The 12,178-nt window shown below is 41.3% G+C and overlaps 1 protein-coding gene across 1 annotated transcript; it reads left to right on the plus strand.

The window, feature by feature from the left end:
* The first annotated feature begins 340 nt into the window (after positions 1–340).
* LOC140188775 (claudin-19-like) lies at positions 341–9,715 on the plus strand. The gene is made up of 5 exons (XM_072245398.1): positions 341–736; positions 2,217–2,381; positions 4,308–4,392; positions 7,576–7,722; positions 9,576–9,715. Exons 1-5 carry the CDS (start codon positions 514–516, stop codon positions 9,622–9,624), a joined length of 669 nt encoding a protein of 222 aa, XP_072101499.1. The 5' UTR covers positions 341–513; the 3' UTR covers positions 9,625–9,715.
* The last annotated feature ends 2,463 nt before the right edge of the window (positions 9,716–12,178 follow it).

Raw genomic sequence — 12,178 nt, forward strand, 5'->3', positions numbered from 1 at the left:
ATATTTCCAGCATTTTCCCAGCGCAGTTTTCAGCATCTGCATATTTTTCGTTTCCAGAAAAAGTTGGCAAACTTGGTGCCTTTGGGAAAGAGGGGATAAAGGAATGAAACATTACTAAATATTTCAAATCAGTGCAATAGGACACACACTGAGGAGATGTTTAGAGCAGCGTGTTGACTCCCGGTGGCTGTGTGGGGCTCGGTTCCTACTCGGTTCTTTCTATATCTCCGGGAGGGAGTTGCTGAATTGCAGAGAGAACCAATCGTCTTTGGCCGGCTTCATCTGCCTTCAACACGTCAAGTCCTCTGTTGGTGAGAAATTTATTACTTGGCGTTTGTTTTTTTTTCAAACTGCTGTTTGCTATAATCCGGGACAAATCCCGTTATCAGTCTCTGGGGCATTAACACCATTGCCTATCTCTGAGGAGACCCTGTGCAGACGGGAGAATTTTCCCCTGACTGGGATTTGGACGGGAACGGGGAACAGGAAATAATTCGGGCTGAGGAGGGTGCGATGGCTAATTCGGGGTTTCAACTGCTGGGGTACTTCTTGGCGCTGGGAGGCTGGGTCGGGATTATTTCCACCACGGCGCTACCCCAGTGGAAACAGTCTTCCTATGCCGGGGACGCGATAATCACCGCGGTGGGACTGTACGAGGGTCTGTGGATGTCCTGCGCTTCCCAAAGCACCGGGCAAGTTCAGTGCAAAGTCTACGACTCCTTGTTGCTGTTGGAGGGTACGTACACATATAAAGCTTTGCGCCTTCGCTTTGAACGGCTCTCTGTGTGTGGAGTTACATTGTGATGGATTGATTTAATGTCTGCATTGTTTTGATGTCCGGTATCATCTGGCAAGCAGGGCTAGAGTTAAAATTAACGGTAAGAACCTTCTGCCAAATAATAATTTCAAACATTGCATAAAGTGGATCACTGTGGATAACGGATAAGTACCTTAGGCATTTACTTAAGTTAATTGCAAAAGCGTAAAAAATGTGCTTGTTTATTAGTTTACACATTCAGACGGGGATTAACACACTAAACCGATTCAATTATTTTGTATCTCTATCATCAGGACCGTCCCGGAGAAAAATCTGTTAAAGGAAAATCATTAAGGGAGGTGTTGCCTTTTACTTTGAAAACTTTATTTAGTTTAAAAAAAACGAGGTGGTAGAAAAGTATTGTTTAATACTCAGATGGGATGGGGACCAACTCCTGGGGTGGGTGGGTGGTGGGGGTGGGGGAAGAAGAAAATTTCACATTTCAATTGGTTTAAAATGAGGGCCCCTGAGGATTGGCATGCACCAATCCGCTGGGAACTCATCTGTGAGCGACATGGACTGAGCCAATGAGCGGGAGCGGGAGTGGGAGTGGGCGAGTGAGAGGGGTTGGTAGGTTGGATGGTGTGATTGTAAATGCACCCAGGGTTAGTAACCCCAGAGAAAGGTAAGCAGAGGTTATTGGTGTCCTTGGGATGGAGTAACTTCAACAGGTTCCAATTTTCTTAACTTGTGATGGGCGGGCAGATTTTTCTCAATCCATTTCGCTCACAGATGAGTTCCTAGCGGGTCATGATTATTTCTTCCAGTTTGTTAATGGGTTACATGCTATGACGTATAATTGTCGCCTGTGCAGTACAATTAACTACTTCAACATCTCACACTCACTAAGCATCCGTACAATTGAAGAGAAATTAAATTACTCCTCAGAAAAACACATTCTGAATTTTCAAACACGTTCTTAAACTAACACACACAAAATGCTGGAAGAACTCAGCAGGTCAGGCAGCATCTATGGAAAAGAGAAAACGGTCGACTTTTCGGGCCGAGACCCTTCTTCAGGGCTATTCAGTCTTTTCCATAGATGCTGCCCGACCTGCTGAGTTCCTCCAGCATTTTGTGTGTGTTTTGGATTTCCAGCATCTGCAGATTTTCTCGTGTACGTTATTAAACAGATCTCACATTATATATGCCATGTCCAAAAATTTTTTAAAAATCTGAATTTAATGTTACTTTTCTGAAAGTGTTTGAAAGGCAGAATTATTGATCAGAAAATAGCTGGTTATTTTTGTATAGTAAATATTTACACATGAAGGGATTAATGTTTCTTTTCATCTGCTCTGTGAATTGGAATAGTCTTAAAAACCCTGATTGCGCTGAAGTGGACCAAATGATGCATGGTTTCTTGGCTAACTCTCGTTTACCCTCTTCCTGCTTCCAGCCCACATCCAGGCATCCCGGGCCCTGATGATTGTTTCCGTTGTCCTTGGATTTATCGGCATCATTGTCAGTGTGGTTGGAATGAAATGCACAAAAGTAGGAGACAATAACCCCCTTACCAAGAGCAGGATTGCTGTCTCAGGAGGTGTCCTCTTTCTCGTGGCTGGTCAGTGCAAAATTTATTTTTTAATTGTGTATCCCATATTATGTAAAAGGAATACTTTCCACAAAATACTAATTGACCTGAGGTTGTAGCTGTAGCTTTACTAAGCTGGCTTTTTCTATAACAGTTATAATGCATTCAATATTTTCCCCACCTCACTGCAGTCACTGGACTTAGTAACTTTAGCAATGTGATTTGAAGATGATCTTGCCCCATCTCTGCCCTGTCACAGTGTCCCTTGTTTATTGTGTTTCTGGATTTCAAAAGGTACTCCTGATCACTTGAATCCTTAATCTCTACTGCAGTCTGCAGACTTGCAACAACCCATGTGTGGAATCACTTTAAAATTACTTTATTTATTGTAATACCTTGGCCACTCTTTTGGACTATGACGATCTCTGCACCATGCAGAGTTGATCCTCCACTTGGATTGCTTTCAATAAATATTATTGATGCTTTAATTATTTAGAGGTCTTGAATATTATTTGTTACTAATGGGGTATTGTTAAAATACTATGAGCTAATATTGTTAGCATACACCAGATATACAAGGGGTGATTGATAAGTTCGTGGCCTAAGGTAGAAGGAGTCAATTTTAGAAAACCTAGCACATATATTTTTTTTTTACATAGTCCCCTCCTACATGTACACACTTGGTCCAGCGGCCGTGGAGCATACAGATCCCATCTTTGTAGAAGTGGTCCACAGCAGGGCTGATTGATAAGTTCGTGGCCTAAGGTAGAAGGAGATGAGTTATTAACTTAAAACTTTCTGCATTATCACTCAAAGAATTGAACTGCACGTGAATGTAACGAGAGCATCTTGGACCTCTAGGTGGTCCACAGCAGGGGCGATTGATAAGGTCGTGGCCTAAGGTAGAAGGAGATGAGTTATGCAGCTCTCGTTACATGCACATGCAGTTCAACTCTTTGAGTGAAAGTGCAGATAGTTTGAAGTTTCTCCTCATCTCCTTCTACTTTAGGCCACAAACTTATCAATCACCCCTGCTGTGGCCACTTCTGGAGGTCCAAGACGCCGACTTCTACAAAGAAGGGATCTGTATGCTCCACGACCGCTGGACTGTGTAAATGTAGGAAAAATAAATGTGCTAGGTTTTCTAAAATTGAGTCCTTCTACTTTAGTCCACGAACTTATCAATCACCCCTTGTATCTTGGCATTTCCTACAAAGTGCCCTCATAAAGCTAGTTGTGTTGTACAGCATGATCCTACAGTACTTCTACTCTTGACCCATTATTACCCTCCATAGATGTCCTGAAATTGAAAGTGAACAGCCTGTTGAATGCAGAAGAGTAAGTAATGGGTATCCTCATCACATTCTGCTTCAACAGATGAAAGCACACCCGTGGAGAGTTAATGTTTAAAGCTGATGGGCATTCTTCAAAATCTTTTCTTCTAGTGAAAAGTTTGCAAGACCTGCAACATGAACTCAATTTCCCCATCCACAGATGTTGCCTGATCTTCTGAGTATCGCCAGCATTACTTTTTTGTTTCAGATTTGCAGCATCTGCAGTACATTGCTATTGTGTGAGTTTAAGGTTGAGGTCTATTTATTTAGATATTCCAGGTAGTGTCACTGTATGTGGTTTGGGATTTGATTGGTTTCCCCCATCCCTCCTTCTGTCCCAGGATCACAGAGATCAGTTCTGGTATTCCCACTGCTTAACCTGCAATTGGAGAGCTCAGTAGATATTGAATCTTGGGAATGTATTGGTCTGTTTTGGGACACATTTCCATTTAGGATGCTTGAAGATGAGGAAAGTTACACAAGTGAGATATTAATTTCTCCTGCCTGGCCATCTTTAATCGTGCAAAGCCAGACTGCAGTCTGCCCATTCCTGTCTTTACTGTTGACTTGAAGCTTTACTGAAAACTGACCCCTGACTCCTGTCTTGTTGTTTGTCCCACAGGACTCTGCACCCTTGTGGCAGTATCTTGGTATGCAACGAATGTTTCAAATGAGTTCTTTGACCCTCTAACACCAGTCAATGCCAGGTAAATAGCGCAGAGACAAGAATGATTGTATGGATTGATCATTCAACTACAGAAACATGAGCAAAAATTAATCTTAAGACAATATTGAGACAAATTAACCCATGTCCTGGAGATTAAAAATCTCTTCTCCTTTTGTCCTGGGCGAAATGATTGATGTGGTTTATGGATTTGCCAGCAATGAGTGTCCCTAAGTGATTTACAGATGGGGGATGGAGGTTTGTGTGCATTGTCATGTAAGTTGGTGCTGTCTCTATCTAAGTATGACCACTGTCCTGCAGGGACTCTCCATTATGATGTTGGCTTTGGTGGGGCTTCTTCAGGAGTTCTCCTGACATGACTTGGCCGCTCCATCTGCCCTATGTCATCAGCCCCTTCTCTAATACCTTCATAACTAAAGAACTGCGTTGTTTCAAGGAAATGAAATAAAACACATAAATTATTTACTGGTGATATTACTGTTCATTTGCATATTGATATTGCTGTGATGATGGTCAACAATGACATCACAAGTGATATATTGAATCATATATGATTACCTATCTGGACATGGCTGCATCTGTTTGATAGGTTGACCACACAGTCTCCACCAGTGTCTTTCGAATAATATCCAGCTGGGTGGGTATACGTTTGCCTTGTTCAAGTCTTATCCATCCAGTCAGAACCAAAGAGCTAGAAGCAAAGGCTTGCATGATCTGATGCCAGTTCTCATCAGTACAATACAATTCAGGAATGTTGATCGAAGGCATAGCGTAGATTTCTTGTATACTTTGATCACATACCACTTCAACCATCATATCTCTTGATTTCCTGCTTTCTCTAAATTGGCAGATTGCTCAACTGACTTTCATACTCGATGAACAAATATTTCATCTGAATAACGTGGGGACTGAAGCTATCGTGTTTGGTCCGAGTATCAATCTGTGCTCCGAGCTATCGGCTCCATCTCCTTCCCTAGCATCGGTATGAAACCAGACTGTTTCCAATCTGGAATTCAGTTTTGGACCTCACACCCGCACCATAACTACAACTGCCCACCCACATCTGGGCTGGCCCAGTCTCCTCTGTTGCTGGAGCTTCATCTGTTTCTTTGTTGCCTCTAAGTGTAACTGCACCAATCCAAAGTGGTGTTCTGTTGCCTACAAACCTTAGGTTATCCAAAACTTTGTTACCTCTGTCCTAATTCTCCCCATTCAGCCATCACACCTCTATTTCTGGTTTGATGATTCAATGAAGAGACGAAAGAAAAGAAGTTTCTGTTTACTTATCTTTAATACCTGGAGACTATATGTTGTCTGAAGTTGCAGTTTCTGCAATGTGATCATTGTCAGCATCCATGGAGATAAGAACCTGGGAGAATGATCCTGAACTCTGCCTCTGAAATCATTCTTGTTAAACTGCGCTATTGTGTAGAGGGAAGCTGGGAACAGCTCTAGGGCAATAACAGCCATCGTACCCCGACCCTCCCCATCCCAATTTGGAAAACTACTACACACTGTCCTGTTCGAGTCTGATTCTACATCTTTTTATATTGATAGTTGTAATGGTATAGCATTTTCAGCCACGTTACTGAAACATCATTAATTTTGCTGCTAATTTCTACCCTGTTCTTATCTTCCCCAATCCATAAACAACGGTTCTATTCACCTTGTTGACACCCCTATTCTCTCTGAGAATTAGGTTGATGAACAGTATCTATTATAAGCCCATCAGCTCCCAAAGTTATCTCAACTAAATCTCCTTCCACTTGTCTGCTTACTCTGTTCTCTGTACCTCCATCATATCTGCTCTAATGATGAGATTTCTACACCAACGTCTTTATGATGTCTTGCTTTAACTATGGCTATCCTTCTATCAAGTTGACAGGGTTCTCAACCACATCTCCTCTATTTTCTGCATTTTAGGCCCTTTCGTTTTCTCTTCCCAACCAGAACAATGATAGTCCCCCTTGTTCTCTTCTTCCAAGCTACCATCCTTCATAATTAATGGATTATCTTCCATAATTTCTGCCAATTTCAATGTGATTCCATTCCTAGGTGCATCTTCCACCAGCCTTTTAGCATTCCAAAGAGATGTTATATTTACAACTCCCTGGCCCATTTTTCCATCTCCTCAAATGCTCTCAAGTCACTTTCCCATGCAAGCGCTGGAGATGTAACACCTTTTACCTCTCCCTTACTCACCATCCTGCAACCCAAGCAATCTTTCATGATACAGAAGTGATTCATTTGCACTTTGTCCAATCTATAGTGAACTGCATTAATGCTCTTAGTGTGGTCTCCTCCATACTGGAGAAAACAAATATCAATTGGGTGACCACTTCATGTAACATCTCTTGACCACTTTACATCACACTTTCTTTTCAGTTCACAAGGGTAATCCTGAGCTCCCAGTCACTCTCCAGTCCCATTTCACTCTTACATTTTTGGCTGTGACCACTTACATTGGTAAAGCAACGTTCAGTGAAAGCTTAAGCAACCACACCTCATCTTTGTCTGGGGACACTAGAGCTTGACATTGGGTTCAACAATTTAAGTTACCATCCCACTGTCCCTATTCATGGATTAAAGTTTTTTAACTTCTTTCTTCTAATGTCAACTACCAACCAACTTTTACTTTGATAACACTGGCCAGCACAGTATCACAGCCATTGCCTCTGGTCCCTCGAACCCCACTGCCCCCCCCCCCCCCCCCAGCAACACAAAACAAGATTATTTCCTTAACAATCCTGTTCTGGTGATGGGTGCTGAACCTAAAGCATAAATTCTCTTTCTCTCCCCATGGATGCTGCCTGACCCACTGAGTGTTTCTCACAATATATACTTCTGTTTTGGATTTCCAGTTTTTTTTTTGCTCCAGTTATAATCTGGAAGTAGTTATATAATTTAAGTTTGCTACATTCCTATTTTTATACCTTGCACATATTCACAGAGATGCACACAGTATGGAAATATGTTCCTTAGAGGTATAAACATTAAGAAAGTATATACCATGGGTTAAAATTTGTTCAGAGAAATATGTTTGAGATTCTGGCCACCCATCAAATTTGCAATTTGTTCAGCATTCAGGATTTTAAAAATTATTATATATTTAAAGGCAGAAGAGAATATTATTTAGACCTTAAGTGTCAGTTTTCTGCAAGAATGAAGCTTCCTTCAGTAACGACTTATCCATTGATGTTTGCAGGTATGAGTTTGGCTCGGCCCTATTTGTAGGATGGGCATCTGCGAGCCTCACAATCTTGGGAGGGTCCTTCCTTTGCTGCTCCTGTCCAAATGAAGAAAGAAGGAGCCAGTTGTACTACAGATCATCTCAACTATCCTCAGCCAAAGAGTAGGTTGGAATCACAATTTATGTAAGATGCTCCAATAAAGCAAGAATTAGTAATTTTTCAGCATTAACCTAGCGTCCCAAGGACATACAGAGTTAGCGACAAGACAGGAGGCAAGGCATTAGAAGCTTGCTGCTTTTATTTTCTCATTTTCTGTGCATACCTCCACTCCCTGAGCTGCTACCACGGAGACATCAGAGAGAATTGACGATCGTAAGTCATTTGCCAGGATATGAAGAGTTTCCAATTGATCTATGAAGGTAGTGCTTTGTAAAAATGGATATTAGTGGTGACCACAGGTGGGAGTAGAGGCAGGGGAGAAGGAAGCAAAAGTCAAGTGAAGCAGCATCCATCTAAACTGCTAAATCATATCCCATGACAGAAGTATTACACAATTTAAATTAATTACATTCCTATTTTTATACCTTGCACGTATTCACACAGCATGGAAACATTTCCTTCAGCTCAATAAATCAAATCTATCAGCGATCCATTTACACGAATCCTAAACTGATCTCATTTTTGTTTTCTTTAGCCTCGTTACAATCAATTTGCCAGACCTTTTACCACTCACCTACACACGTAGGGCAATTCACAGTCATTAATTAACCTACCAAGCCACATGGCTTTGGGATATTGGAAGAGACCAGAACACCCAGAGAAAAGTCAGGCACTCAGAGGGAGAACCCAGTACCTGCTGGGTTCTCGAACCCAGCAGAATTTGCTAAGCAGAGCATGTGTAGAAGCTGCAATTAAATATTACATAGTATAGTTAATGTACATGGTTGCCTTGCGTTCCACTCCCTCCAAGGCAGTTTGTAAATCAGAATCTGAGACATGTTTATTATCACAGACACACGTTGTGAAATTTGTTGTTCTGCAGCAGCAGTACACTACAGTGCATGAAAATTTATAATAAGTCACAATAGAAAATATATAAAGATAAATGGTGTAAGAAGAGAGGCAAGTGGTGGGGTAGGGTTTATGGCTTCATGGACCATTTCAAAATCTGATGGCAAAGGGTAAGAAGCTGTTCCCAAAATATTGAGCATCCATCTTCAGGTTCCTGTACCTCTTGCAAAGAGACGAGTGCATGCCCTGAGTGGTGAGGGTCCTTAATTACTTAAATATGAATTGTTTTTATTTTAGCATATCATCTGTCATTAACAAACTTGATAAGTTATGATGGCCAAGGGGCTATCGAGTTGCTTTTAGAGCCTCGCTGATGGGGAGCTTGTAGATGTCACTGTTCTGGTCGGTAGGTGTCTACAAGCCCTGTAGTTATTGGGAATGAGGTACTGCTGTTGAATTTGCCTGGTATGAGCACCTCTAGAAAATTAATATATTAATGCAAAGTGACTTAGAGCCTGTAGTTGTTGGTACCCGTGGATGCAGTAGGTACTAACCAAAATGTAATATGATTTCACTCAGTTTAAGGATGGCCAACCAAAGAATTTGAGAGTGCAAATTATATCCTGTTCATGGAATACTTAAATGTTACAGGAAACAGACTGTTTGGTCTATCGGTCCTGCTGTAGTTGAAGATGTTGGCCAGTCATCAAGTCAATTCTGACTTTTCATGACCTATAGGGTCCATAGGGTTTTCATGGGACCTGTATACAGAAGTGTACAGCCTTTCTTCTGTTCAGATACTGCTGCTGCCCAGGTTGGGACCTGGCTGGGTTTGAACTCAAGACCATCTGCCTTGAAGTCCAGTGCTGATGCCACTGCACCACCAGCCAGCTCAAGATGTTGGTACCACAGGCTTACCTGATTACAATTGACAGGGTTGTGATGAGATGATCAAAGAGTTTATCTAAGTTACTAAAGCTCTGCTTTTTCTTTTAAATTACAGGTCAAATTTAAAGAAAGCAACGTCTGTCAAGGGGGAGCAGTATTTGTAGCTAGCCACTCCTGTGGCATCTCAAGACAATATCGTATATTTTGTTCATGTGAAGGATTCAGTCAATGGCAAAATAAAAAGTAATTTTAAAACTTTGTGTCTTTACTGAGAAGGTACTTGGAGCGTTGGTCAATGTACAAGGCACTGGGTAGCTCAGTCTTGATCTCTGTTGCTTAAAGAGAGGTCCGGAATTAGACCTCAAAAACACATACACCCTCTGGTTATTTGTGCTTTAAGGAAACTGAATTTTTATGTTTATTTACTAATTATACTGAATTCAAGAAGGGAAAGTCCTTCAATAAAACCTGATGAAGTGACCTCAGTGTGCTTCACAGTAAATGAATCACATTGGAGTAGTTGAGGATCCAATTTGTTTTGCGGTATTGCACAGAATATCCAACAGAGAGAAGATGATGAATTGCCTGCTGCTCTGTTTGATTAAGGGAAAAACGTCTCCCAGCAGAATTGGTAGTTGTTTTCGATTCATATCGTTGTATGAAAATCTAAGGATGGGAGGTCTTAATTTTATATCTATTCCATAAGTTAACACCTCTGACAATATGAACTGGGATGTAATTTCAGAGTACTGCTCTGACCCTCTGGGATTTATGCCAGAGACAAGTGACTTTGACGTAAGTGGATTAGTGGTTATCTTATTCACAAAATCATGCAATTTTATGAATAAGGGCCATGAACTACCAAACCATTTCTCCATATAAAACACAGTTCACTATACTTGCCATGGACCCAAGCTCCAATTTGAGCAACATATTTTTTGTGATGATGGAGTGAATACTTTAGCCATCTGCTACCATATTTAAAACTGCACAACACCTCCTGATGCTTATTTTAAGATTTGTAGCACTTTAAAATAATCTTTTCTCTCAATAACTTGCGTATTTTCTATTTTTTCCATTTGCTTTCTTTCGGATAAGTCACGTGGAAATTTGAACTCTAGTTCCTGGTTCCTGGTTGACTTTATTTATTAATACACAGTGCAGAGTGGGCCATTCTGGCCCTTTGAGCCATGCTGCCCAGCAAACCCTGACTTAACCCTAGCCTAATGATGAGACAATTCACAATGACCAAATAACCTACCAATAGGTGTGTCATTGGATTGTGGGAGGAAACCAGAACATCCGGAGGAAACCCACAGAGCGATGGAGAGAACGTTCAAACTCCTTACAGGCCACAGCAGGAATTGAACCCAGACCGCTGGTACTGTAAAGTGTTGTGTTAAACACTACACTACCATGCCATCCCAGGGATCACCCAAATAAAGTGCAAAGGTCTTAAACTTGCCCTGGCCCACCTATTCTCCATTAAGGAGCAGCTGAAAAAATCTGCACACTCAGAAATATGGAGTAACTATGGAAGTATTTTAGCTGCTGGTGGCGTAGTGGCATCAGCGCCAGACTTTGGAGCGAAAGCTCCCGAGTTCGAATCCAGCCGGCTCCCTTGCACGCTTTCCATCCGTGCTGGGTTGAGTGTCGAGCTAGCAACTCGGCCTCGTAAAAATAAGAAGCTTGCTAAAAAAAACACTGTCATGATGGCGTCCCGATGACTCCACTGGGAGTTAAGGGCTTTCTTCTTCTTCTTCTTCATAGAAGTATTTGCCTTGAAGGAAACCTGGCTGATGGATGATAAACATCTTATTCCTAGGTATTATATGTTTTCTTCACCCAAGATATCATGGTAATGGTGTGGTTCTCATCAAATTCCGCTTTGGTCTGGCACTTACTGTTTCTTGCAAATCACAAAGGTTCACCCCTTTTGTCTCTCATTTAAAATTGTCGTTCTCAATCAGATAAACAAAATCCGTAAATATGTTCTCACCAAGATATCAAGGAGTGTTGACAGTGATATATATAAGTGATTTGTATGAAATTATACGTGGGCTGATTAGTGAGTTTGCAGATGATACAAAAATCGGTGGAATTGTGGATTGTTTAATTCAGAAAAGCATGAGGCGTTGCACAGTGGGAGGTTAATTATAAAAAGAGAAGGTACATTAAAAGGCAGGACCCTTAGAAGCATTGATGTGCAGAGGGATGTTGAGGGCATGTCTGTAACTCCTTTAGTCTATGGTCAACGTCTATAACGCCTGTGTTGCCATTATTTCCTACAAGTGGCAACTCAAATGGATGAGGTAGTAAGGAAGGCATACTGCATACTCTCCTTCATCATTTGGCGCATTGAGTATAAAAGTTGAGAAGTTGTAGTTTTGTAAAACTTTGGTAAGGCCACTTTTGGAGTATCATGTGCAGATCTGGTCACTGCATTACAAGAGGGATGTAGACATTTTGGAGAAGGCACAGAAGAGGTTCAACAGGACGTTGCGTAGATTAGAGAGTTTTAGCTATGAGGGGTTGGACAAACTTGAATTTTTTCCCTGGAGCTTCAGAGGTTGTGTGGTGACATGACTGAAGTTTATAAAATAATGGCTGGCATAGGAGTGGGTAACTATCTGAGTCTTTTCCCAAGGTAGAAATGGGATAGCATTAAAATGAGCCAGGAATAAATGTAGAGATTGTTCAGCTATATTTTTGCACAGA

This window comes from Mobula birostris, chromosome 27 (genome assembly GCF_030028105.1).
Source record: "Mobula birostris isolate sMobBir1 chromosome 27, sMobBir1.hap1, whole genome shotgun sequence".
NCBI classification, from domain to species: Eukaryota; Metazoa; Chordata; class Chondrichthyes; order Myliobatiformes; family Myliobatidae; genus Mobula; species Mobula birostris.

What these genes read in the sequence shown, in the direction of transcription:
- LOC140188775 (XM_072245398.1), top strand. Translation starts at nt 514, where the DNA reads ATGGCTAATTCGGGGTTTCAACTGCTGGGGTACTTCTTGGCGCTGGGA. An exon ending in CTCCTTGTTGCTGTTGGAGG is followed by an intron (nt 737 to 2,216) that starts GTACGTACACAT and finishes TCCTGCTTCCAG; the next exon opens with CCCACATCCAGGCATCCCGG. An exon ending in TGTCCTCTTTCTCGTGGCTG is followed by an intron (nt 2,382 to 4,307) that starts GTCAGTGCAAAA and finishes TTTGTCCCACAG; the next exon opens with GACTCTGCACCCTTGTGGCA.